This window comes from Alternaria postmessia (genome assembly GCF_024291825.1).
Source record: "Alternaria postmessia strain BMP 2775 chromosome Unknown scaffold_84, whole genome shotgun sequence".
Classification (NCBI taxonomy): domain Eukaryota; kingdom Fungi; phylum Ascomycota; class Dothideomycetes; order Pleosporales; family Pleosporaceae; genus Alternaria; species Alternaria postmessia.
Window position 1 is genome coordinate 1 of NW_026260157.1, and position 25,790 is coordinate 25,790.

The 25,790-nt window shown below is 51.6% G+C and overlaps 7 protein-coding genes across 7 annotated transcripts; 5 read left to right on the forward strand and 2 right to left on the reverse strand.

Moving 5' to 3' along the window:
- Positions 1 to 182: 182 nt before the first annotated feature.
- On the forward strand, positions 183 to 684 carry J4E82_009163 (uncharacterized protein; the record flags this gene model as incomplete). Its single annotated transcript, XM_051735389.1, has 2 exons — positions 183 to 231; positions 332 to 684. 2 exons carry the CDS (start codon positions 183 to 185, stop codon positions 682 to 684), a joined length of 402 nt encoding a protein of 133 aa, XP_051584810.1.
- A 762-nt stretch (positions 685 to 1,446) lies between these two features.
- On the forward strand, positions 1,447 to 1,920 carry J4E82_009164 (uncharacterized protein; the record flags this gene model as incomplete). Its single annotated transcript, XM_051735390.1, has 1 exon — positions 1,447 to 1,920. The coding sequence occupies one exon, from the start codon at positions 1,447 to 1,449 to the stop codon at positions 1,918 to 1,920; it is 474 nt and encodes a 157-aa protein (XP_051584811.1).
- A 619-nt stretch (positions 1,921 to 2,539) lies between these two features.
- On the reverse strand, positions 2,540 to 3,175 carry J4E82_009165 (uncharacterized protein; the record flags this gene model as incomplete). Its single annotated transcript, XM_051735391.1, has 3 exons — positions 2,540 to 2,953; positions 2,999 to 3,087; positions 3,139 to 3,175. 3 exons carry the CDS (start codon positions 3,173 to 3,175, stop codon positions 2,540 to 2,542), a joined length of 540 nt encoding a protein of 179 aa, XP_051584812.1.
- A 1,091-nt stretch (positions 3,176 to 4,266) lies between these two features.
- Positions 4,267 to 4,806, forward strand: J4E82_009166 (uncharacterized protein; the record flags this gene model as incomplete). Its single annotated transcript, XM_051735392.1, has 1 exon — positions 4,267 to 4,806. The coding sequence occupies one exon, from the start codon at positions 4,267 to 4,269 to the stop codon at positions 4,804 to 4,806; it is 540 nt and encodes a 179-aa protein (XP_051584813.1).
- A 740-nt stretch (positions 4,807 to 5,546) lies between these two features.
- J4E82_009167 (uncharacterized protein) lies at positions 5,547 to 7,011 on the forward strand (the record flags this gene model as incomplete). The annotated part of the gene is made up of 3 exons (XM_051735393.1): positions 5,547 to 6,428; positions 6,618 to 6,803; positions 6,868 to 7,011. The coding sequence occupies 3 exons, from the start codon at positions 5,547 to 5,549 to the stop codon at positions 7,009 to 7,011; spliced, it is 1,212 nt and encodes a 403-aa protein (XP_051584814.1).
- A 551-nt stretch (positions 7,012 to 7,562) lies between these two features.
- J4E82_009168 (uncharacterized protein) lies at positions 7,563 to 8,966 on the forward strand (the record flags this gene model as incomplete). Its single annotated transcript, XM_051735394.1, has 1 exon — positions 7,563 to 8,966. One exon carries the CDS (start codon positions 7,563 to 7,565, stop codon positions 8,964 to 8,966), a length of 1,404 nt encoding a protein of 467 aa, XP_051584815.1.
- A 5,404-nt stretch (positions 8,967 to 14,370) lies between these two features.
- J4E82_009169 (uncharacterized protein) lies at positions 14,371 to 15,730 on the reverse strand (the record flags this gene model as incomplete). Its single annotated transcript, XM_051735395.1, has 2 exons — positions 14,371 to 15,092; positions 15,142 to 15,730. 2 exons carry the CDS (start codon positions 15,728 to 15,730, stop codon positions 14,371 to 14,373), a joined length of 1,311 nt encoding a protein of 436 aa, XP_051584816.1.
- Between the last annotated feature and the right edge of the window lie 10,060 nt (positions 15,731 to 25,790).

The window sequence follows — 25,790 nt, forward strand, 5'->3', positions numbered from 1 at the left end:
ACCTGCCAATCAGCTCGCGAGAATGACGGACTTCATCGCAGTTCTCGCGAGCTGATTGGCAGGTTGCGGCACACCAGGATTTGCGCTACGAAGGGATGCACGTTACTCAAGCTTCTCGTGCCAAATTGAAGAGCAGCCCACTCTTATACGACACGAATTGGTTTGCGAAACGAAGTGCAACCATGGAAAAACAGACAAGACAACAGCAGCGAGAGCGGTCCCAACATGGTCGTAAGCAATTTCTACACTCTCCACAAATCCTTCTTTGACTCTAGATCAGCACGATACTCCATGAGCGATATACCCGAGGACCCAAATCAACGTACTGCAGCCATGTCATCATCCCGCAAGCGCGCAGAATCGCATCAACCCCAGACATTGACTCCACCATATGCGCAACGATCATCCGACGAGGGGCAACTGTCTCAACAAGCTGTCATTTCTGCATATCTGAGATCCTCATACTCTGATGATGACACGGGACGTCCAAGGAGATTCTCATCAGCTGAGCATTACTATTCGCCGTCGCCAGCACACCACAACTCGCAGGGACAGATTCGAAGAATAAGCGGTAACTTCAACGCGCCGACGGACATGGAGTTGGAGCGACAGAAGGACTTCAAGAAGAGTTCACGTGGTCTGGGGAAGCTCAAGAACGCTGTCAGGGGTCTGGTTAGGGTGTGAGAGGTTTGTTGGGGGCTCAGCACCTGCTTCTCGTCCTTTTCACCCATTTCACGCCCTGTCACGTTGCACGCACTGTCCGCTTTGAGGACTAAGATACCCAATCGTTCGTATGCCAATAATTTGTCTCCTCTTGTGATCTACATCAGCTTTCAGGTCTTCTTGTGCGACACGGCACGGCCGATCGTGATGAGTGACATCATTGGCCCCATCCATGCTGAACGCCACACATCCTTCGCTTCGCTTGCGCCTCGCTTTTCGCTCCCTCGCCGTCTCCCCGACAACGTTCATCTCCAACATGATTCCACATGTCATGGTATGGTTCATGAAGGCTTTCTGCATCCGCGGAGCATGTCGACCAGCCCGTCAGGTCAGCAGAGTTGTATCCGCATTCTGCCTGGAAGGCATGATCTTCTGATGAGCCACACATCATTTCCTATCCTGGACTGCGACAGGCAAAGCGTGGCTGGGCTGCGCGATGGCGCTGCAATGACGTCTTTAGTATGTCTTACAGGATTGCTATGGGTCTGTGTCAGGTACATCATGTGCGTTGTGTGAGTAGGCAACCGTTTAAAGGTCCTGACCTGCATCATCAACCTGATGGCATCATTCGGCCGCACTAATAAGCATACTCATCATTGAGGACGCTAACAGTCATACTCCATACTATACACGTTTACATCGCTCAAAACATCCTATATTCTGGTTTCTAGATCCTACACTACCACTACGAGTCGGCATTGAGTCACCACCGAAACACGAATCATGGATCACTACCCAGAAGTCAGCGTCAACGAACGCGAAACCCCTTCCTCTAGAATGTCCTCTCGCCACGACTCAGCATCATCAGTTGCCAAAGCCGCTGCCGCTGCTGCTCACCAAAGACCCGCTACAATCGACACCGAAGATAACACAGCAGCGCGAGCATCATCCTACCATTCGTTCCCATCGCCTTCAACGCACTCGTCAGACCACTCGGCGCACCGCTCTGATTCCAACTTCTCAACCAACTCGGGTGCTCAGCGCATCGAAGCAGAGTACGCGCGGTATACGGATGCGCCACCGCCATACAGTGAGAAGCAGTATGAAGGGAAGAGCGCAGACGAGCAAAATAACATGAGGATGAAGGACTATGCCAAGGAGATCTCGAGGATGATGGGACGGCAGCTGGTGAGGGGGCTGAAGATTGATGAGAGGCAGAAGGGCAGGAAGGAGAAGAAAGAGGGAAAGGTGAACTGATGTCGCTTGCGGCATGACGATCAGGCTGGTCCTGTTGTTTGTATTTGTATGATTAGCACAGCGATGGCGTTCAGCGACGATCTTGCGACGCCTTGGAACGTGTATACGGTCTTCGGTTTTGATACTAGCAGTTTACATCAAAATCATGTTCAACATTTGTACCCTCAGTTCTTCAAGTGCGAACCACACCATTTTTCACCATCCTCAGCTTGATCTTAGCTCAGTCTCAGGATTTTTCTCTAAGCTCTTTCTTGTGGAGCTCTGCTGCTTGTACATTCCTCAAGGCCTCGCTCAAAGGCATCTCCCTTACAATGCCATTATCTTCTTCCAAATATAACAATTCCAGCTGCTGCGGAACTTTAATAGGCCTCGTGTCGCTCTGGCGCACTACCTGGATTACATCCTCTGCGATCTCGACCGGCTCTTCTCTTCTATCCGTGCGCATCCCGAGCATGGCTAGCAATACGTCATTCACAGGCTCGATTGGCTCGTTGGTGATAAGAATGCGCAAGATTTGTAGAGCAGGGAAAAGCTTCAGCAGTGTCCTCGTTGCTGTAACAACATCGAGCCAAAGAACTTCAGCACTAACCTTGTGCTCTCCTCGCGATTCCACGCCTAACTAGTCTTGAAGGCCTATGCTATGGATAAATGCCAGCTTATTGACAAAATGTGCGTATGTTCTTGATAACGGAAGGATATGTGATCCCGTAACAACGATATGATGGGCTATGTCGAACGGTGGGACGCCGGTAAGTTGTAGCGGCCGCGCATAGAGCACTTCAGCAAATTCCCAGTGCACTTGTCGGCATATCCTCATAATGTTGCAGTTTTGGTAAAATATAAGTTCCTCATCCTCCTCAGCACCCGGATCGAAGTCATCGGCCCATTCGTCTTCTTTGCGCCATCCATATCCGTCGTGGATCATATCGTCGCAGACGTAGCCATAAATTATGTCTCTCAACTCCCGTGGGAGATCGAGAAGACCAGTACCATTCTTAGTTCCCATCCATTCCCAGGTTTTGGGTATAGGCCGCTGTAGACCATCAGGTCTGACCGATATATAATGTTGTATACTTACGGGCTTCTTATAGGCGAGAGAAAAGATGTACTCAGGTGAAGCTGCCTTGGCTGGGATGTGTGATTCCAGCCTGATGAGCTGGCATCGCTCTGATTTGGTATCAGCCGACTGAAGGAGCTCGGTTAGCTTGTACTACTGACCTCGACACTTGCTACCTTGGGGCCGCTCCTCCTCCATTGACGCAACAATCAAAGCAGCTGTGCGAGCCACGTATAGGCTATGAAGAATCCAGTAAATGTTTACCAGAACAGAAAAAACCCAAAAATTGAACCCGAAAGTAGGTGATACAGCTACGGCAGCTATGCGGATGATCCGCATGTAGCGCGTCATCCCAGAGCAAGCACTCAACTTGAGGGTACCTGGTTCGGAGGTGTTTGCGAGGCAGTGGACTGGCTGACTCAGCACTGTCGGCGTCGGCTATCAACAGACTAACTGCAACGCTACATCTGTCCGAGACTATGACGCAGGCTGGCAGCATCTACGCGTCTGAACATGGGTTCAAAGTCGCTTTCTGCCGGTTTTCTCGCGAGATACAGAAAGCTTTGATCAATGCTAACGACACAGCAACGCTCATGCGAACTGAAGACGACTAGGCTGATATGACAAGTCGCGATGGCCCAGACACGCGCAAAACGCGACGCAACAACACCTTCCACCCGGCTCGTGAACCCGTGAGACACGGGGATGGCCTACGTCTCGAACATGATCGCGTCACTGGTCCGATACCGTTCCTCAACCCTACGCGAGCGCATTACCGCCACGACCAGCGTCCTGATGTGCGGTACAAATGGACTTCACGGAATGACCGCAAAGGACGACATGCAGTAGACATCGAATCCAAACAGGCTACCGCTTCGACAAAGCACGATACCCCACGCCCAACTACCTCCCTTCGTAGTGTTGCACGCAACATCTGGCGCACGTTCACGTACTTTCCGATATGGGACGTGTCATTCGACGTTGCCTTTGTCTTCACAATAGGCAGTGTGATATGGATATTCAATGCCTTCTTCGTATATCTGCCGTTGGTGCGACCGGGTTCTGAATTCGCGAATGAGGAACTGTATGGTGGGGGCATAACCGCGTTTGTCGGAGTGACTGTTTTCGAAGTGGGGTCGTTCCTGCTCGTGGCAGAAGCTGTGAATGAGGGTAGATCGGGATGCTTCGGATGGGCAGTGGAGCAGGTTCTATCGCATGAAGAGGAAAGCGGAGAACGCGTAGCACTGCGGCCGTCAAAGTCGCATTGCACACACCACCACAACAAACAGATGTCAGTCGACACCCGGCAATTTACACAATCAAAGTCCGATTTGGCGCCCCAAGAGCGTTTGTGGATATGGTGGCCGTCAAACGAAGAACTGCGAACCCACTACATCCACAATCTCGGGTTCATAGCTTCCTTCTCCCAGCTGCTCGGTGCAACAATCTTCTGGGTCGCGGGTCTGACAGCGCTACCGGGCATTTACAATCGCATGTCGCAGACGCTTACCATCATTTTCTACTGGACTCCCCAAGTTCTTGGCGGTCTAGGTTTCGTCATTTCCGGCGCCCTCTTCATGATCGAGACACAGTTCAAGTGGTGGAAACCGGCTCCCCGGACACTCGGTTGGTGGGTCGGCGCTTGGAATCTCGTAGGAGGTGTAGGCTTCACTTTGTGTCCGGCTTTTGGGTACGATACTAGGAGTTGGGCGCAATATCAGGCTTCTCTTAGCACCTTTTGGGGTAGCTGGGCTTTCATGATAGGGAGCACACTTCAATGGTACGAGAGCCTAGAGAAGTACCCTGTGGCAGTTGACAGCACTACATAGACTTCAGGATTGTTCATGCTTACTTGGTTCGCAATCATCGAATCCTATGCTCGCCTAACTAGTCGGCAGCAGTGCATTGTGGCACATATGTTGCTAAATGCGTGGAGTTGGAAGCCCGCAAGGGCAGGTGGGTAAGAACGAGAGCCGGTATCGCCCTAAATTTGACATGTTCATGGCACCGGAGTTGCAGCCGTTCGCTTTCTATCTTCCGATGCCAGCCCGACACATTCCAGCACTCAATTCGTCAAGCCGCGTTTACCTCGAGCGACGTAACTACAAGGCAACCCTATCATCGGATGTTTATGGGAGGCGGCATCAGAATATTGGACACATAAAGACTGAGGCTACATTCCGAGACTCATTGCTTCATAACGTCTATACCAACTGTATTCAAAACTCTTTGTTACTCGCCCCCTACCACTATTGCTAGCTTTGAACCTATATCAGAGCGAAGTCCTACCGAGAATTTACATGTTACGTTGCAGTACCATGGAGAGCCCACACACCTCACTCGCGTCTGAGAAAGAGAGGCAGGTAAATGTAGTCGACTGGCATGGCAATGACGATGCGGCAAACCCCAGAAACTTCGCCTCATGGAAGAAGATTATCAACATCGCCTGTATATTCTTCATGTCTTTTGTCTCGTGAGTATCACACCCTAGATGCATTACAGCTATCAATCGCTGACATGTAGGAGGCCATTCACGTCTTCTGTGGTCGCCCCAGCGATTCCAGACATCATGAAAGACTTCAGATCCACCGACGCTTACCTATCCGCCTTCGTCCTGAGTATCTACGTCCTAGGCTACGCTTTTGGACCACTCCTCATTAGCCCCCTCTCCGAGCAGTACGGCCGACTACCTTTGTACCACCTGTGCAACGTGCTCTTCACCATATGCACTTTGGCCTGCGGGCGCGCAAACTCACTCGGTGTCTTAGCTGTTTTCCGGTTCCTTGCTGGTGTGGGCGGAAGTAGTGTATTCGCTCTTGCACCATCAAGCCTCGGAGATCTTATGGTGAAAGAGAAGCGCGGAGGCGTCATGGCATTGATAGGTCTGGCATATAACCTTGGTCCAGCGATTAGTCCTACAGCAGGCAGCTACCTCAATGCTGCGAAAGGATGGCGATGGATCTTCTATCTCACTGCTATCCTTGGTGGGATAGGTACAGTCCTTAGTATGCTTTGTTTGTCGGAAACCTACGAGCCGGTTCTACTTCGGCGGAAAACAGTGCGACTGCGGAATGAGACTGGGAACGAGAACTTACGAGCAAGACCTGATGTGGATACGGCAGCAAGTAAGCTGGAGTCTTTTGGCACTGCGATGTTTATGCCGCTTCGCATGCTACTCTTGTCACGTCCGATTTTCTTTACATCACTCCTTACTGCTATCAGTTACGGCTACATCTACGTCCTGTACACGACCCTCCCAACCACGTTTGTCGAAACATACAAGTGGGCGCCGAAAATTCTGGGTCTCGCCTATCTGGGCACTGCATTCGGCAACCTCATTGGTATGCTTGGAGGCGCTGCGATTAGCGATAACCTTGTCAAGCAAAGAGCACTGAGAGGCGACACACGACCGGAGAACCGATTGTTACCTATGATATTTTGGTGGCCGCTTGTGAGTATCGGTTTGTTCATATATGCTTGGACTGCGCAACATGGGGTGCACTGGATCGCGCCGTTAATTGGAACAGTGATATTTGGTGCGGGGGCTATGAGCGCTATCGTAAGTCTCATGTCGCCCCAAAGTGCTTCGTTCTGGGTTCGGTCTCAAATTCAAGTTCGCAGTCGCTGATCTGCAGTCTAGTTCTTCACTGGTACATACATTCTCGATGCCCACCCCCTACATTCTGCATCTGGCATGGCTGCCTGTTCTGTCATGCGTTCGCTTGTCGGTGGTCTTGCGCCTCTTTTCTCGCATAAGATGTACCAAAAGCTTGATGTGGGCTGGTCGTTCTCATTACTTGCGTTTATTGCCCTCGCACTCACGCCGGTAAGAAATGTCCCTGGACAAATTGCATATGAGACATACGTTGACTTTGTGCACCATCATCTAGGTACCATGGGTGTTCTATACTTTTGGCGAAAAGTGGCGTGCTAGGGAGCGTTATGGTGGACGGGCTGAGGTTGATGGATTGAGTACAGAGCAGAGCAGTACGCTGGATGTGGCGTCGGAAGCAGAAGGTAGGGCGCATGTATGATGTCCCTGACGACGGCAGCTTGGTACGACGGGATTCAAGTGATAGCCGGCAAACTACCTTCTCGACAGTGGTAGTTGAGCTCTGTCTACACTCTTCGACGAGGCTGGGGCATATAAATGACTGAGTCATGGTGGTCCTCAAACAATGCTTGAGCTTGAACCCTTTCGCACTGTCTTCATTTTGTGTCGCAGTCAATATTTACTGCTGTCACTTTGATCCAAATCGTCGCTGCCTATACCATCTACATTGGGTAGCTGCCTGACCCAACATGCCCCTTACAAGCTCTTCTCTCGAAGGCTCATCCACGCATTTCCATCTTACTCTGCAGCTTCATGCTTTCATAAACAACCATCATCATATACTTTTTCCAGAACGCATACGTACAACCTCACTTGTCTTGAGCCCCACAAAGCTTCTTTAACGTCTCTTTCACTATCGCTAGTCACCAAGGGCACACACGCGACAACCTGCCCGTTTGTACCTGTCATCCGTACTTGTTCAGCAGTATATCCCATGATATATCCCCTCCCTTGCGATCTCACAGATATCGCATGAACTCTCGCATCCCGCGCCCTGTATCACCATCAACCGGCCAGCAAAGACTCGCACAAGCCGATTCGATGCTTCCATCCTCGCCCCTCGCCAAAGTGCAAAGGAACAGAGACCCTCGAAACACATTGATGGTACCAGTGTTCGATACAAGGTCTGAGATAGTGTCTCAAGGTCCACGTGTCTACCGTTCCGCCGACACACCCAAGGAAAGTGTTTCGTCTATCCCAGGCACTATGAAGATCATCGTCGGACCAGAGCCAGAGCCAAACAACCAACGAACCTGGTATCTGCCTAAAGCAAAGTTGTCACGGTACTCTGACATCTTCAAATCTATCGTCGCCGCAGACGACACAGTATCGGAAGTTGAACTGCCAACTATCAGTCCCAATTCCTTTGCCGAGTTCGTCTCATTCATGCACTCAAACATTTACAGCACCAACACACAGGTTGCCGGGTACCGTGGTATACGAGCACACGCGGATTCATGTCTCCTTGCCGCCAAGCTAGAAGCAGATGAGTACTGGGAAGCAGCAATGCGAAAGCTATACGATTTGTTCCTACCGCTCGCCAAATCTAGAAGATCTGACGCTAAACAATCTCTGATTCGAGCCGGTGATATCGCATACATATGTGTCAACACCGCAGAAGAGAACCTACGACGTGTGGTAACCATCAACTCGGAACCTCTCACAAGCGACAATCCCTTGAACCCGCAGATCAAGCTCACAACTGATGATGGTTCCTCCGGCGCTCCTCCTGCACCCCCTAAGAGATGCTACCACAGTCACGACGTCGGCGCCATGAAAGGGCTCCGCACACTCTTCTTTGACGCCCTGGCTTCACACTGGACACGTAGTGATGTGATTTACATCGGCGCGCAAGACTCACCACGCGGCGGTGGTAGCAACAAGAACGATGTTCCTGGTGATAGCACCACATGGCGACAAGTATGTGACATGTACCCGGACTTTCATTTCCATATCGCCAAGACTTCCGATGTGCAGCATTGGTGGAGGACATCTTTGCTCAAGAACATTAATACTTATCTTAACCCGGTCGGTATACAATTCGTTGGTGGGCCGGGAGGTGAGAGTAGTGGGGGTGCTATAGTCAGAAAGGAGGCTGTTGATAAGATCAAGATCAAGGTGGAAGAGGTTGAGGCACATGAAGAGCTTGAGATGGAGTCGGCAACGCGACGTCCTAGGCTCACACTCAGACTGGAAGGATCGAATGGAAGTACCAGTGGGGATGGAGCTGACTATTTAGAGCAAGCGTCGAGTTATGCTGGGGGCGAGGATGGAAAGATTGAGGAGGGCGTTGACAGTGATAGAAGCACGGTTGTAGATGGAGGGTCTGAAGGCGAGGAGGCGGCACCTCAAGATGCAAATGAGGATCAAGATTAGGACGTTTGGGCTGAACAATAACTAGCTTTTTCTGGGCTTCAGTACACCACAGTGTTGTCCGTATAGACCATTCAGACATTCGTGTAGATACTTAGCGACTGCATTTGTTATCGATGGTAACTCTCCAGTTCGCTCAATTTCATGATACAGTATTCTCATCAGCACCGTATACAAGAGAACAACCGAACAGGTATAGAAATAACGAGCTTTACCTTACAGCTCCCAATAGCTCCCAATAAAAAAACTAATAAAGATTAATAGTACTATAGACTTCTAGGTTCTTGATCTATATCTATATAGCTCCTAACACGCCTAATTGTAGTAGAAAGAAGTACACTGCTCTAAGAAGATGTTGAGTTTCTCTCTTTGATAAAGTGCCAGCTTATCACCACCACAAAGACCCAAACACTGTACACATACCTAATCTCCCACGTCCATACCAACCATGCTCACAACACCATGCGATGACTAGCATACCTCTTCTAGCTTGGCGCCTAACCAAGCACACAAGACAACCGTCCGCACTACCTAGTACACCACCGTCACACAACACCAACCCTCCCCCTCCGCACTGACAACCTCAGCCCAACGCTCCTAGCGCAACATAATTCCCCGATGCAATCAGCCTTCTGGCATGCTGTCGCGCCGCATCGTGTCGTGTGACAGATTCGAGCGTAAAGCACGGTTCCTAGGCGGCTAGTCACAGCGCTCGCTGCATGGCCGCTGAACGACTGGTGCTTGTAGGGCGAAGATAGCGCATGCAAGGTGCCTTGTGCAGGAAGCGGATCCAGACTTTGGGCAAGCGGCTTGGATTTCGAGCCTATTGTTTGCTTTTGAAGTGGATGGGGTGCTGGAATGCGCGAACGTGAAGTTGTGGGTGGGGATTGGGTGTTTGGCTGTGAATGATAGACTGGAGAGATGGTTCGTTTCAGCGCATATACACTGGGTAAGGTGTATACTCGCCCTGCGGTAACAGAGCTACACTGAAATGAGCACTATCTGGTCAGTATAGTGGTTCAGAGGTGAGTCACGGTTTGCCGACCAGCGTTCGGATGGTTGCTGCATATGCTTCCGCCGAAACTTTTCTTCTGTTGCCTTGTCCGCTACAGACGCAAGAAGCCTATCCTTAGAATACCTTCGGGCGGATATATGCGAGGCCCATAGCTGGAAGGATGCCTAGCTGGCGTGCAGTAGATCCTGGCCGGGCTCGCTGCATCCTCGTTTTACGTTGTCAGATCGTTTGCGGGCCCGGTAGCTGCTTCCTTACCCATGCGGTCATCCCGGCGACAAGCAGCACCTACGAGCGTATTGGTTAGGAGGCGGTGTTGACGATAATAGTGTTCCGATCTTTGGTTCACGCTACCCGGTTCATGCACCTTCGCGTAAGGTTTGGGCGTGTAGAATCGAATCTAGAATGACGTGAAGAGAACCTTGGAAAGAAAAGAAGACAAGTCGTCTTTTGAAGCGCTAGTCACCTGCCACGAGGGCGCTCGTACGATGTTCTCGTATGCCCAACGCCCTGTGCTCATAGGTCGATCGTACGGCCGTGCAGCTTCGCGTGGGTAGCCAGCAAAGTGGTGCCCTAAAGCCAAACCTTACTAATTGGAGAAGCAAAAAGAACCTATAGACGACTTTCGACGTTGGTTTCTTCGCGGCCTCGCCAATCTTGAAAAAGCATGGAAACGGTATGAGCTGTCAAACCGTTGCAGATGGTACAGCGCGCGAAGAGGCTGAGCAGCGAAAGACCTTGAGTACCTTTCGGAGACCGCCTAGTTGCATATACACCCATCAGAACACCTCCCCGCTGTCAGTCTCACACCTGTCCTTCGTGCGTACAGAACCAGATGCAAAGGCCCCTCGCTGTGGGGGTTGTGTTACTGGACTCTGACCACTTCTCTCAGTCCGATCATATGTGTACAGGAAGCCGCTTGTGTCTCCAGGGCGGGACTGCGGATAAGAGGGTATGTCCAATTATTCGTGTGGCGAGTGTAGCAAACTCAAACGTGGTGATACGCTCGTAGGCAGCGGTCGTCTGCAGCAGGCTAGATGGGGACTATCGTTGTATTACCTGGGGTTCTAAGGGTGCTCATTGCAGCAAGGAGCGTCCCGTTGCGGGTGATGGACCAGCACATGTCGAGAGGCGGCGTTATGCTGTACCATGTGTGGGGATATCGTGCTAGTATTGAGCAGCGATCTGGTCGTGTTGTGGAAGGTTTCTCGCAAGTGGCTGAGGAGGCAGACATGGATGGCTACCGTGTTACCATGTAGCGCCATTGCATGTTGTTTGTATGACCGACTAAGTTCGAGGTCGCTCTAGGAAAAGCAACCGTGCGGAGAAGTTGGATATCTGAAGTTTTAGTGACCTTGGCTATGTATCTCCGGTGTCCGAGAAAAAAAGTGAGCTCATGATCGTACGTTTCGAGTCTATAGCGTGAAGCAACGCTGTTCGTAGTCTGACACGATGACTGATCGAAGTACCGTCGGCATGTAGCGTAGAATAGCCGCATGACGACGCATGTATGCTTTTGATAGTACCAATCCTGGGAAAGGGAAGATCACAGCGCAAAGGACGTGCCTCAGCTAGAAGAAAGAGCAGAATTCCGAGCATCAGGTCCCAAAAGCACAGCTACCCGCAAGGCTGGATGTCGCTCGGCAGACCCGATGAGTTGGCCCAACTTACTGTGATACAGTGACACAAGGCAAGTAAGCCACGAAGCTTGCTGCGCAAGGTTCGCTCCTTACTTTCAAGCCTTGACATCGGCTAGGATGGCAATCCCCGACCAGATGTCAGTAGCCAATATGCGGCTTACCGTGCTCATTCGTCTATCTGTGACGCCGAAAAGTGCCCATCGCATTCTCGCACTCGCATAGGTTAAGCGAACAAAGTTCTGCGAGTTTCGCCTAAGGAAAAGGACTATTCGAGGCGCTTTTGTGGCGTGAAAAAAGCATACTTCTGGGGTGCGTACGGAAGCCGGAAGAAGGAAATTGATGCAAGTACGGTATACGGGTGACATACAACGCCCATGTGATTGATGAACAGCCGCCATTTTTTGCAGAGCCGAAGGACGATGTCATTCCGTACGAAGCGAGATTTCAACGCCCTCTAGGGTCGGATTTGTCGATAAAGTTCCATATGAGCTGATAGCAGATCTTTGACGCCGTTGAACGACCAGGGCACTTGTTCCTATCGTATGCTAAAATTTCCAAGACCATTTTCCTGCTGGATATGGCCTAAGTCGGAACGAGATTAGCATACCTATACATGCATGCAATTCACCCAGCGAATGGGCAAAGGCACTTGAATCGCATCAATAAGTCTGGACCTGGTTTCGGCGAGACGTTGAGCGGCCATCGCCACACTTGCGCAGCTGGATCAATAACGAACAATAAGCTTGTTGTAGGTATGCACATTGTCTGACGAAAGGGCCGCGGGGTGGGATGCATATGATGCAAAAGGATGAGTTGAGGGATTTCTTCCTGGAAAGTGGCTAGCGGCAGAAGGAACGGCGCGGGCTGGTATGGGCTGGTGATGATGATTGCCACACATACCAGCCGCGGTCCTTGGCATAATGTCATCCTTACACCAGTTTGCTCCGTCAGCCTTCTGCACGTCACTCGACGCCATTACCAGCGCGCAGCACCACACGAAATGAGCACGTATTTGCTGATTGCTGAGGGATCTCCGGTAGCGACGGCCGTTGCTTTTCCCTCTTCGGATATCCACCATGCTTGTCATATGACGAAGGATTGGCGGCCGCAAAAACAAATTCTTTGTAACGGTGCCCTTCCTTGCCTGAATGCGTGTGCCGATTGGTGTCGACCAAGTTTTCCGGTGACGCCTCACTGCAACTGTACGCGGATGTACATTTTACGCGACATGCTAAGGTGTCTTGGAAGCATCGGTAGCCGACACGACACAAGGGCGACGGAAGCTGAGGGACGTTTGATGGTTGACTGGAGATTCAGCCCTCCTCGATGGCCAGCTGACCGGCCAACAAGCAAGACAAGGACCATGGTGATGGCGTTCGTATGGCCGAGACATGTTTACGACTGCCTGCGTGTCATTTCGTGGTATGCCTCTAACAGCAGCAGGATCAGGTCCTGAGACGACTGCCGCGCAGGTCCAACAGCATGTCAATAACAACAGTACACCATCTCAGCCACAAGTAGCTTAGCATAGCCTCGCCAACCTTCATTTAGTTGTACATCGCGTGGCCTGAGGAATCCGTTTAGGCGGCCGTCTCCATTCTCCCAACAAAGATATGCGCTAAGGGCATGACAGAAAGCGCAGAGATGAGTCTCGATCCCTCATTCAGGTCATCAATCGGCCACGACCTGCATCCGGTATCCGCAGCCTTCCATCCATAATTCCCCTTGGATGTGCGCCTAGTAATCTTACACATCTGTTTAGACCTCTAGCAGTTAGATCGATGAGGCAGGGCGCAATCCCGGCGTGATAGTCCCCGTCGAGTCAAGCAGGCTACTGCACACTTGCATGCTCAGCACGCAGATGGCCATGCACACATCGGCCTTGGTGAAACCTGTGATTCGCTGGTGTCTCTAGGCTTACAGCGTTCATCGCGATGGAGACTTTACGGATGCATGTGGATGATGCCCAGGCCGTGGAGCCTGGGTGGGGTGACAAGACAAGTGGTTGGGTACGAGATTGATCTCTTGCGCAAGTGTATGCACGATTTGGGTTGGGTGCAGAACTGCGGCAGGGTGGCTGCAGATTGATGCGTTGTGTGAGTGGGTCGACAACGTTGGGTGTGGTCGAAGCGCAGATTCGGTGTGAACATCGTGGAGAGAAACATGGGCTAAGGCAATGTCGACAAAGCGAAGGCAGGTCAAGTGATGGGATTTGAAGATGTGGCTTTCTTAGTTAGTCTGCTCGCGACTGTCGTCGCGGCGACCGCTTGTATGTTTTTGCATTTGTTTGAGTTTGCGCAGTGCAAATATTGCTGTCCTCCTTGTGGGACCTACTACCGTACAGTTTTGAGCTAGTGCTCTGGTATCTCTTGATGTGAAATTCGAACGAACGTGATGGTAATGAACCTCTATTGGTTCAAAGTCCAACAAGAACAACTCCGGGAAATGCCCATTGACCCCACTCCTAATATACGTGGCAGACATCGTGGATTGCCACCCCAATTTCAAACTCCGTGCCATCAAGGCGATTGCCCAAGTTAAACGTAGTAGCCAGATAGTTCTAAAAGTCCAGAGCCGGAGTATCGTCCGGACTGGTCTAGTTTTATAACGCCAAAAGAAAACAAACCGCACCAACACCGAACGAGAAATCAATCGCTGTTCGTGTCATCGTGACTTTTTCGAAAATTGTATAAACACATCGTGAAGAAGCATATCGTAATAAAAAGGATCCAAAGGGCCAGAAGTGAAGAGCGGCCTAGTAGACGTGGACCGGGGCCATCATAGAAGGCTGGAAGGACACATGCTTGACCAGGTTGGCCGCCTGGATGAATGGCTGGAACCACGTATTGGCAGGGGGCTGAGAAACGTATTGTTGTTGAGGCTGCGGTACTCGGGAAGAAAATTTGGGAACCTGAGAAGAGGAAACGTGTTGGTACGAAGATGTCGAGGATGCGGATGAAGCAGATGAACACGCGGAGAAGACAGAGTCGTTGTCCGAGTTAGAGCTTCCAGATGAGGTAGAGTGCTGGAAGGGTGATGGGGCGTAGGCTGAGCCGGGGAGAGGAGCAAACTGGGGTACCGCAGGAGCCTGGTAGTAGGCGTTGTATGCGGCATCCCGGCTGTAGTCCACTGGGCTGAAAGGAGGAGAAGACAGAGGCGTTGCGACCGCTGACTTTGTGGCAGTGAAAGATGAGCATCGGAGAATCATCTCACGAATCTCGGGAATGGTTGCCCTGTTGGCAGGGTTGAACTCGAACATGCGCCTGAGAATGGCGTCGAGCTCGGTGGAAACAGGAAGGATGGTCCTCAAAAACTTGGGGTCCTTCATGAAGGCGCGGAAGGTGCTGTCCTCGAAAGAAGCTCGCTTCCATGGGTTGCGTCCGCATGTGAGGTTGACAAGCATGACTCCCAGACTCCAAACATCGTTGGGCGCTGAGGCGTAGCATGAGTAGGCCTTGGGTGCCGATGTCTGGCATTCTGCCCAAAGTTAGCACGTGACTTGCTGAGTCAGGTTAGATCAACATACCTGGAGACATGTAGAAAGTCGAGCCGCATCCAAAGTCAGAGGTGACGTGGTCGGTAGTGGCAAGTCCAAAGTCGGCAAGTTTGCAAGTCATTCCTTGGTCAGTGACTAGTACGTTCTCTGGCTTGAGGTCCCGGTGGTAGATTCCAATAGAGTGGCAGTATTCAACGGCATCCAAAACCTGGAGGAAAGCGCGCTTGGCCATGGCATCGTTACCCACGTACTTGCCCTGCTCGGTGATGTTGGAGAACAAGTCACCTTCTGGGCAGTATTCAATGACAACGTATGTGCAGTCAGGAGCGTCCATAATCTTGACTAGAGAGACAACGTTGGGGTGAGCGCTGGCCTGGTGGTGGAGCTGGATCTCCCGTTGCTGGAACTTCCTCTGGCGAGGCTCAAGACCGACCTTGTTGAGTGCCTTTACGGCATATGGGATGTTGGTCTGGATGTCCACGGCTGTGTACACGACGCCGTAAGCTCCTACACCGAGAATGCCAGTCAACTGGAGTCGACCAGCTAGAACTTGACCTAGGCGGTCTTCGGGTGCGCAGAATCCATTTTGGGTTGGGGATGCTGGGGGAGTTGGGTACATATTGTAAGAGGGAAGTGGAAGAAGTCCTCGCAGGTCCAATGAAGGCCTCAAGGACGATGTTAGAGTGATCCGGAGAATGGAGGTTGGCCTGGTCCGTGTGGAAACAGCAAACAGTCCCGGATGGAAGAGTCAGAAAAGAGAAGAACGTATTATAGAGCAGTAACCGGATCCGGCAAGTCAGGTGACTTGGAGGTGGAGACGGTTGAGTGAGTTTAAGAGGCTGTCGTGTGAAGAGTGCTTGACAGAGAGCGAAGAAGTTGTTGGGTTGTGGTTGAAGAAGGAATGTGTTGGGAGGAGGTAGAGTAGTAGTAGGAGGAAGGTAGTGGTTGTTGTTGTGGTGGTGGTAGTGGTAGAGGATGAGGCGGGATATGATGTATGTGTATGAGGACGGACGGCTGGGCAGCAGTGATAAAGAGAGGCTTCGCAGGAGGGCCCAGGTGGCTATTGGCTCGACTGGAGGCCCCGGTTTTTCGTAAATATAGGGAAGGAGCGGCGCTATGACGAAGAAGGATGGGGCTACAGAGCGAGTGCAGGCCATCAGCGATGTGTGCCATGGCCTCCGGCACGCACATTCAGACGCTAACGTGTGGTTCCACTCGCGCAACCCACCCTGGCTCGCAAGCTCGTCTCAACGCGCGCAGGGAGGCGAGAGTGAAAGCAGCCGGGGTGTGCAGTGGTGTGAGCCGTCTTTACCCAGTTGGACGCTAGGCCGTGTCCAACAAAGACAGTCATGCAGCTACCGAGCGGCCGGGGCCTGTCCTTGATTCACCTGAATCATGCCGCCTGCGACTCCGCTGCTCACCGGGCGGCTGTGACTTGGGGCGAATCAGACGCCTGTCAGCACCGAGAGGGTGACACACAGGCCTGCTCTCGACGCGACAAGTGCAGCAGCCTCGAGGCACCAGAGCGACAAGTGCAGAGAGCTACGTGCAAGACGGTGCAAGCGGACCCGCGCGCTGTGTGTGTGGCGCCTCGATTGTCGCTCCACCGTGGCCATTCACTGCTCGCTCCACACGCGCTCGTCAGCCCGCAGTGAGAGGACACATGTCAAAGGCAATTCTGGCCCAGCTCGACCCTCTCATTCGTTGCCTCCCCAGCCTCTGCCAGAGCGCGGCCCCCTGATCTCAGCACAAAGTCACCGGCCGATTAGACGGGCCCACCAAGCCTCCCAAACGACCGCGCCTCGCCCCAAGCAGACGCAGCTATGCAGTTCCTTGCCTAGCGCTGCTTAGCCTCCCTAAACACGCTGCAAAGCCTGCCCAGGCTTACGACGTCTCGAAAAGCCGCGAGCGCACGGGCGGCGTTCGATAGTCTTCGCTGGCTCCGAGGGCCCATGACGAATGCAGCCCGTCCAAACGACGATCTCGCAACGCTGCGGCACTGCTCTGCATCTCTGACTGTCATGCCGCCAGACGACCTTTCGTCCCGTCTGCCTGAACCCGGTGTTGTGTCTAGAGGACGGCACAGTGCCTGTCACCAACCCGCGGTCACGTTTCGGGTTTCGAGTTGGTGGGCCTGTCTTTCGTTTTCCGGCGCTTCTGATCATCGTTCTTTGTCCTTCAATTTTCTTCTATTGCCGTTGCTGCACTGCTGCAGTGTGCCAGGGCGAGCTGCTTCCAGTATTGGGACCGCCAAAAGAGCGTTGGCGATGACACATGGCACTTGATGCCCGATTGGGCCCAGTCTATTCCCACGTCCTCCAACCTTGTTGCGCCGGCCTTCGCCCTGTTTGTGTAGCTGCCTATCATTGGCTTGCCCAATATATTGCTTCTCCTCGATGACTAACCGAACCGTTCGCCATGAGCACACCCTGTCGCTCGGCTCCGTGGGCAATCTTGTCTGGTCGATTTGGGCCCGCCAGTGGCGCACCAGCATCCACCAGAATTTTCGAGACTGCTCCGCCTAGCCAATTAATGCGGAGATTATTTTGTACTTTTGTGCCAATCATCATTCGAGTCATCCCTTAGACCTACGTGTTGTTTAGATCCAGTCATGGCCTTGTGACCTGGCAGTCACCGCCTACGATTGTCTTGCTGTTCCACCCACACCGGCTATTCGCTCAGCTGTTGATGTCGTGGCTTATTGCGCAATACCTTGGGGCGAACTTTTGTTCATCTGTCGTTTACCACTCATCGATCGTACAGCTGCCATCGAATAGAACATGTTCCAAGACTTCCAGATCGAGAGGCTGAGCGTTCTACCGGCTCGTATCTCATCGCGTATCCATGCCCGTTGGAAGAATAGCCGACTCATCTTGTACACATATGAGTCGCAGGCGCTGGGATGGGTGACAGATTACGATGCTGACCCCAGCACAAGCGAGATAGCCGTGCAAAGCACCTGCAGCTTTCAATCCTTTTTCTGCTCTCCAGCGTCATCCGTGCACAAGCACAGATACCAGCCAAGTCCGCCTCCCGTAGGCTAAACCTACGAGCGGGAGTCTGTGAGTGAAAGGGACCGAAGATCATGTCCTGAGCGAAATTGTTCCTTTGCGCTGGTTGCGGGTCAATATCACGGCCAGAAACTTTGTTGGTATTCGAGATGAAGGAACCGTTCCCACGAACGTGGCTACGGGTGATAGCTCAGCCGCTCGACGTGTGCGGTAATTTGTCAAGCCGCTAGCAATCTCTTCATAGAGCGCATATTTTGTGTCTTGGAAAGTTGTGAGCGCGCTGCACAACAACATGCAATTTGCAATAGTGCCCATCCGTGACTACCAGGTATCGTGTGCTGTCTGCTTTGATCCGTTCGACCCGCCATAGGCTGCACCATGCGCGCTCTCGATCCTGCTGATTCAGAATCGTGCATGCTTTCCTTGCCGGACAGGCGTTCTCCACAAAGCTCGAGCGTTTCAGTGGAGGTGGTCGAGAGTCGCACTTTCACCGCCAAATGCCAGGTAAGGACTTTGCAGGATAAGCCTTATCGATAACTAAACCTCTGACACCCACCAAAACTAAAACTGCCCCGCCATCTCAACCTCCTGCGCCCTCAAACTCTAACGGCAGCTGTGTGATCAAGGAAACATCCAATCGATCTGTCGTGCCCATCGAGGAAGTCAACATGGCTAACAGATCCTGCGACGTGGCGTCTGCGGCTGGAGTCAACAACAGACGGCGCCAGTGACCGTAGTAGAAGATCATTCACCCACTCGCAGGTCCAGTCAATTCCAGATCCTATGGTCACTCAAAGATTTTCGTCGTCAACAAATGACAGCATGACAGCCTCGTTTTCCTCGTGTAAACCAGCCTCTGTTTGGCTCCACTAAAATGGCAGTCTCTGGCGATTAACAAGTGCCGGCAAACCGCCATTCGCCACCTCATGCCTCATGGCGATTTGCATTACCATTGGTCGAGCGTGCCGTATAGCAAAATATAGTATACACCGCTCCCAGTCGGTCCGAACTCTCCAAGGTTCCTTGGTCGATCTCCAGGCATGCAGGCATCAACGTTTCGCTGTCGCTATGGATGGACTCGACTCCGGAAGCTTTCCAAGGGTCATATGGCTGTATCATCATGCATTACAACAACTAGACATCTGGGGCGTTCCGTTCCGACACACCAAGTTTGCCCCCCAGGTGGATTCCATCTTACGATTTCTTGTAAGGTTTACGCAGGCCGTTTAGTAGCTGATGATCGCTTGGGTTAGCTTGCGCGTCTTCAGTGCTGATGCCCGCCCAGGACGTCATCACGCTGGGCGGCCTGTGATGCAAGACCCTGTACATCACTTTATTCTGATACAGCATGCTGAGGTCAGATCTTTACAGAACTCCCACTTCCGAAGAGACCGCATCTCAAGGGTCTGATCAACATCCACATGCCTACGCAGATTTTGTGGGCTCTGTAGCAGAGACGTAGCTATCCACCCAGCACCAGCGAGAATTCCGGGTCTGATCAGCCGTTCTAGAAACGTTCTTCATCTCAACCAACATCATCAAATCATCCAATACATTGCTCTTGAAGTGATACCTCAGCAACCGGAGTCCATGCCAGAACTCCTGTATCTTTAGATTACTCGTCAATACACCCCGCCAATATGTCAGTCCCAACAATATGTGCTGCGCGGCCGACTAGCAATAACGACAGAATGGAACCTTCGTCAAGCGGTCTCACGAAACGCGTTGAATTAAAGCCGTCCGTGTTCTCCACCATAGTTCACTGGAGCGGAATCTGGAGAGTCCGTCTGGGGCCCGGCTCATTGGCGCTGCGTGGAATTTAACGCGTCACTTGTGAGACCCTATCTTGGTTGAACTCGTCGGTTGCAATCGAGATGGACGAAACACTCGTCCCTAGCAGCCTTTAGTCGGCGGCAACTAACCACCGAACCAAACTCTACAGACGAGCAGCCCGCGAGGAGATTGGATCGGCAGGGACTTCGGACCTTTTGCGGTTCCCTTGTGTTGTTCCATGGCTTTTCTGGATGAGTACAGCCGCTCGCGTTGAGCTTAGTCGTGATTATGATGGGATTTTTCGATCTGAGCCTCGCTGAGGGTCTGCAGATCACAGCGGCCACGAGTAATCTCCCGTCTCTTTCCACAGTTAGGTCCGACTAGAAGGCAGAACTCCGGCAGCGAGACGCAGGATCATCAGAATGCATGGTGAAGTGGTCAAGTGCCCTGAGCAAGTTCGGTGCAATGATTGAAAATTCTTGCGCATTCGGGCTTCGCACTCGGTCTTTGCATGCTTTCCGTTGAGCTGTCGTAGGATGCTCGGTGGGTGACTCGGGAAGAACATGGTGACATACATCTCAACATCGCTATGAATGTGGCATGCGTCTCCCAGTGGCATAGGTGCAATGTAGTGTCTTGTGGAAAGCGCAAGACGTCGTCAAAATCCGATAGTCGGCACGTGAGCTGCTTACACAGTCTTACTGTAAACTTCACCACGAAGCAACTACAGCCTCACCAATAGAGCCAGCATATCTCTCTACATCAAACGTTTCGCCCACCGCATAACTAACTGTCACCTGACGACCCCAATACATCTCTACCTATCCACTTCTTCCACCAGCACCAACTCCCGTCGCATGCAAGCCCAATACCCGCGCCAGCCTGACGTTACCCACATGTTTCGCACTCCTACAGCGCGCACCATGCATCAGCAATGGCGAGCAGCCTCATACCCGGCTCTCACACAAGGTCAACCCTCGCGCTTAACTGGGCGACTGCGCGGTGTATACATAGCCACGGGATCCTCGTCAACCGCCTCGCTCAAGTCGGCAATGCGGCGGTGGCCATCTCCGCCTCACCACTCGCTTCCCTTCTCGCTGCTCCACCCATTTCCCATCAGCACAAAACATAATATGAAACAGCCTCACCATTACAAAAAATATTTTGGCAGTGCAGCAATACCTTGCCCCACCCATTCTTTACAGTACACATCCCGCATCCTATCAGCTGACGACATGAAGTTGGGATGGTGGATGGCGATGGCTGATTGACTGCCTTACCGGTCATATCGCGGAGAGGTCGATGATGCAGGACAGCTGACGAAGAGGATTGCGCCGCCAACAACGCGTGCGCGTTACGCCCTGAGGCCGTCTGGGTCCTTGGGTCATCAACACTAAGATCATGTCTACATCTCGTCTGGCTCTGGCTTCTTTTTTTCGAGATCCAGGGAGCGGCACGGGTAAGAAACTACTGCAGGTCATCGATGCGGTTGTGCGGCGCTGCGGGGGTGGGCCTAAGAAAAGGTCCCTCGTTGTTTAGGGGACGGGCGGTTGCGTGACTGGCTCCTGCAGCTTCATATCCACTCGATTCCTCAACGCCATGAATAGAGCGCGCGTGTAGTTGGTGAGTGGTTCATGGCTGCCTTGCGGATGCGGGAAGAGCTGGTCCAGGTAGGTGGTCTGTAAGTAGGCGCTGTGGCAAATGCGTCGATGGGGCGAGGCCCCCAGGCGACCAGTTTAAGCAACCACTATCTTTAATGGTTCTGAGACGGTGGTCATGGTTGACTGTGGATTCACTCAACACTTGTGGAGTGGTAATCAAGATCGGAGCAAGATCCGCAAACGCTCGTGGTAGACGCGTGTGTATCGCGAGGCTTTTTTGACCGTTGCCGCTGCCATATGCATACTTCAGGTTTTGATCACATCGACGAACACGCAACACCAACTTTTGAGTATCAAACGCCCGATGATGTGGACGGTCACGCATCCACAAGGCAAACTAATACCCTGTCGCTGGTGGCAGCCTCGCCTGCGCTGAAAGTCCATCATCTGGAATTCGTCATGCCACCTCAACTCAGCTGAGCGAGCGAGTAAGATGTCGGAAATGTAGCATGAGAGCAACACGTACTGTTCCTTGCTAGGTACAGCAAAGTCACCGATGTACGGCGCCCACAGCCTAGCACCTTGAGACATGCTTCCCAAGAATTCGAGCAAGTGCTGTCGACTTCGCATATTCGTAGACTGCTGATATGTGTGCTCCAGTTTCGTAATCTCCTTTTCTTCTATAGTATCGTAATAAAGCATAGATGATATTCTTAGCTGGCACATCAGGTAAGATTGTTTTTTTATAGATCATACCTGCTGTGCAGTGTCACGATAAATATTTTGAGACGATATTCCAAAACCACTATGATGAACGTGCTGGTGATAAAATACAGGCACGCCATTCTTGAGCACTATCGTACATAATCGCAATGCAGCTTCATGAGAGTATACGATGAACGACGGTGAAGTCTGTATCTCCTTACAGAAACAAGTATCAGAAATTAGCAGGTACACGGAGTATGCCCTCCTGATAGCCAACCTCTCGTCTCTGCACAATTCCCATTTCCCCCGCGTTTTGAGCCACCGTTTCTAGTAGGTTTTCCTCCAGACGTTCGAAAAATTCTTCGTTGTCTGTTCACATTTCCCCCCATTCATAAATCGATTTATAATTTCCCATTCGCAGTTCGCTCTGATACAAGCCAGACCATCCTGAATACTTTGGTATATGCCACTCAGATCTCTTTTATCATCGGCGGTAAGACGAGTCCATACAATGAGAAGGACGATCGCGAGCTTGGTCTTGAGATAGGTCACGGGTTTAAGTAGTTCTTGAGCAACCTCTTCTTGACCATGTGTTATCACTCTGACTAGGTCCTTGTCTTCGGGGTTTGCTAGTTCATCGCCCGTCGCAAGTCTAGGTTGGTCTTTGAACATGCCCTGCCTGCTACTGAGTTTGATTAGCAGGAATTACCAACAGACCCTGATAGACGACGTACGTGAAAACACTTGTGACGAGACCTGTCTTGGAAGCCGAGCCATGAATTGCTTTGCAGCTTCTTTTCCCGCACTGCCAATCGCTGCGACTCCACCAGGTATGATCGCAGTGGCTCCAGACAATACTTTATAGAAGAAGGGAAAGCTTATTCGGAAAACCCCAAACGCTATGCGGTCAATTCCGGAAAGACGATCCTCTTGAGGCTCACTTCACCCACATTTCCTTTCACATCCTTGTCATCGATGGCAGTGCTGATCCCATACTCACACCCTAAGCCAGCCATCGACCCCACCGTAGCACCAGCTACGGCACCAAGGGGTCCGCCAACCGCGAACCCAACGGCAGCACCCCCAACTTTGAGTGTGGAGTTTGTAGCAGTAGCAGCAGCGCGCTTCGCATGGTCAGGGTTGCCTGCTACAAGCTGAACACCTGCGGTGACATATCCAATGACTGGAAGTTTCTCACAGATGAGTGTTACGCTTCCATCGCGTGCAAAGGCGTCCGCGATACTGCTCCAGAAGCCCATGGTGAAGAGATATACAAAAGAGGAGAATAGATTAAAAACGGTAAGGAATTTCGTTAAAGAGCTGTAAAGTGAAAGATGCCTTTGTGAGCGTCGTTATACTGGCTTACTTATAGAGCGATGCAGTTTGTCCGCACACGGGCACGCCGTCTTGAGCTTGCCGAAAATACTTAGTAGATATTGGAGACTGTGTCCTCGAGTCGTTGCTATCCCTGACAGATGAAGGGTAGGCGAGCTCTTCACCGCGCCACATAATTGAAGCTTCGGCATTCATCTTTCGGTACTGCTAAAGGGGACAATATTCTTCTTAGCTCGTAGTCAAGTCGACCTAAATAGGATGTCGAGTGAACACTTTTCCAGATGTCAGTCTGATTTGGTTAAAGCGCGGGTATCCCGACGGGCTAGCCAGCCGCACAGGCTCCATACGGGTGGAAAGAACCTCGAGAGTCTGAAGAAGCCACGTCCCTAGTGTGATGAAAGAATACTGGAGGCTTCTGTCGTCTCAATTTGCGGCTACAAAGTGTAGAAGCTCTGGTATTCTGAGTTCTAGGTCGTCTTCTGATGTTCCGCACACTGCTAATGGCATGCAGCCAGTCAATAGTGTGAGAGAGGGAATGCGGGGCCAAGGGTCTGGCCAAGTCAGCCGCATGTGGCTTCAGCCTCATGAGTTTACTCCGCCTCGATGCTGCCCAAACCCACAGCTGTCTTGGTCTGTCATACACGACAACGGCGTTCACGATGCGGATCTCGCAAATCGATTTGCATCAAAGATTCTGCCCAATATACGATCAGTCTAGCAAGAGAGCAAGTTATTGTTGTATACTGGGGTTCGATGTATGTATTGAGTCTACCGAGCTAAGCTAAGGTGGGATGAGCCCCCTATATACCCGGTAACTGCCATGCTTTGCGTCATGTGACAGTTATCAACACCTACTCTGGACTCCAGAATTCGCTTCAAAGGGCTGCGCGCATCGACAGCTTACCTAACGAATATCCACACATAGTCTCATCATAACGATGGAGCTGCCACCTACCGACGTGCGATTCACACACACTCCGCTGAATTACAAGAACCGGGAGATACGCCTCCTGACAATCGATCCGAGTTCCGACCCGGGGAGTCCAATTCAGATCACCATAAAGCACATCGACTTCAGTGGTCACGTTCATGCTCTCACAAGTTACCAAGACGAGAAAGCTATACTTAGAGCTCAGGGCTATCCGCTTTCTGAATGGCGGAGTGAGGCTCGCTACAACAAGTTCTTCAAAGAAACGTTGCGTTTCGTCGCGTTATCTTATACTTGGGGCCCCGAGTTTCCCGCGCAAGACATACTTGTTGCAAGCCCTGAATGCCGAGGCTGGCTTTCGGTTCGGCAAAATCTATACGACTTTCTAGTAGTCAGACGGACATGTGGCTCAACCTGGTTCTGGATCGATCAAATTTGCATCAATCAAGGAAAGGACGACGAAAAGACCCACCAGGTCAACCAAATGGCAGAAATCTATAGCGTAGCTGCTGTCGAGGTCTGGCTTGGGTCGGAGTTCGAAGGTAGCAACGAGCTTGTAGATTTGATCGTCCGTGAGAGTGTTCGCCCGACTTTGCGAACCCACCTAGAGCTAAGTGTGGATAATCAGGGATTCAGTACACATATACCATGTTTGCGTCGCCTTCTATGCAATCCATATTGGTCAAGACTGTGGGTCACTCAAGAGATAGTACTCGGTAAGGTCGTTAATATACGCGTTGGCTCGAAGATCCTATCATGGGAAACATTCTACTCGGGTTGGAGTAGAGTGACCGACGCGTGGAATACGCTGGAGTCTCTATCTAAAGGTTCAGATGTGTCCAACGCACGAACACGAATATCTGAAATCCGTCGTGCGCAGAACGTCAGGTGTGAGGACTGGCTGGATATTTATTACCTGATTCGGGGGACAGAATGCTCAGATTTGCGGGACAAAGTATTCGGAACGACGGGCATGGTCCATCCGTCACTTCGAATAACCCCCGATTACTCTATGCAACCGGAAGAGGTATTACTCATGCTTCTTCCCAAGATAGTTGAGGGCGAGTATAATTCAATGATGTCACATTGGAACAGTTCTAAGAGCATGGGTCGTTTGGAACAGACACAATGCATACGGACGGCAAGGCGTTGGATGGAGTCACTCGAACACGACGTGCACAAGATCAGTCGACGATCAGTTCGCCATCATCTGCTCAATAGTCTTCTAACCCTGGATCCACCCAAATTTGGCTGCAAAACAGGAAAAGTTTGTCTACTCAAGTACCGTATGTGGTACACGATGGAAGGAGGGTACAATGTGAGGTC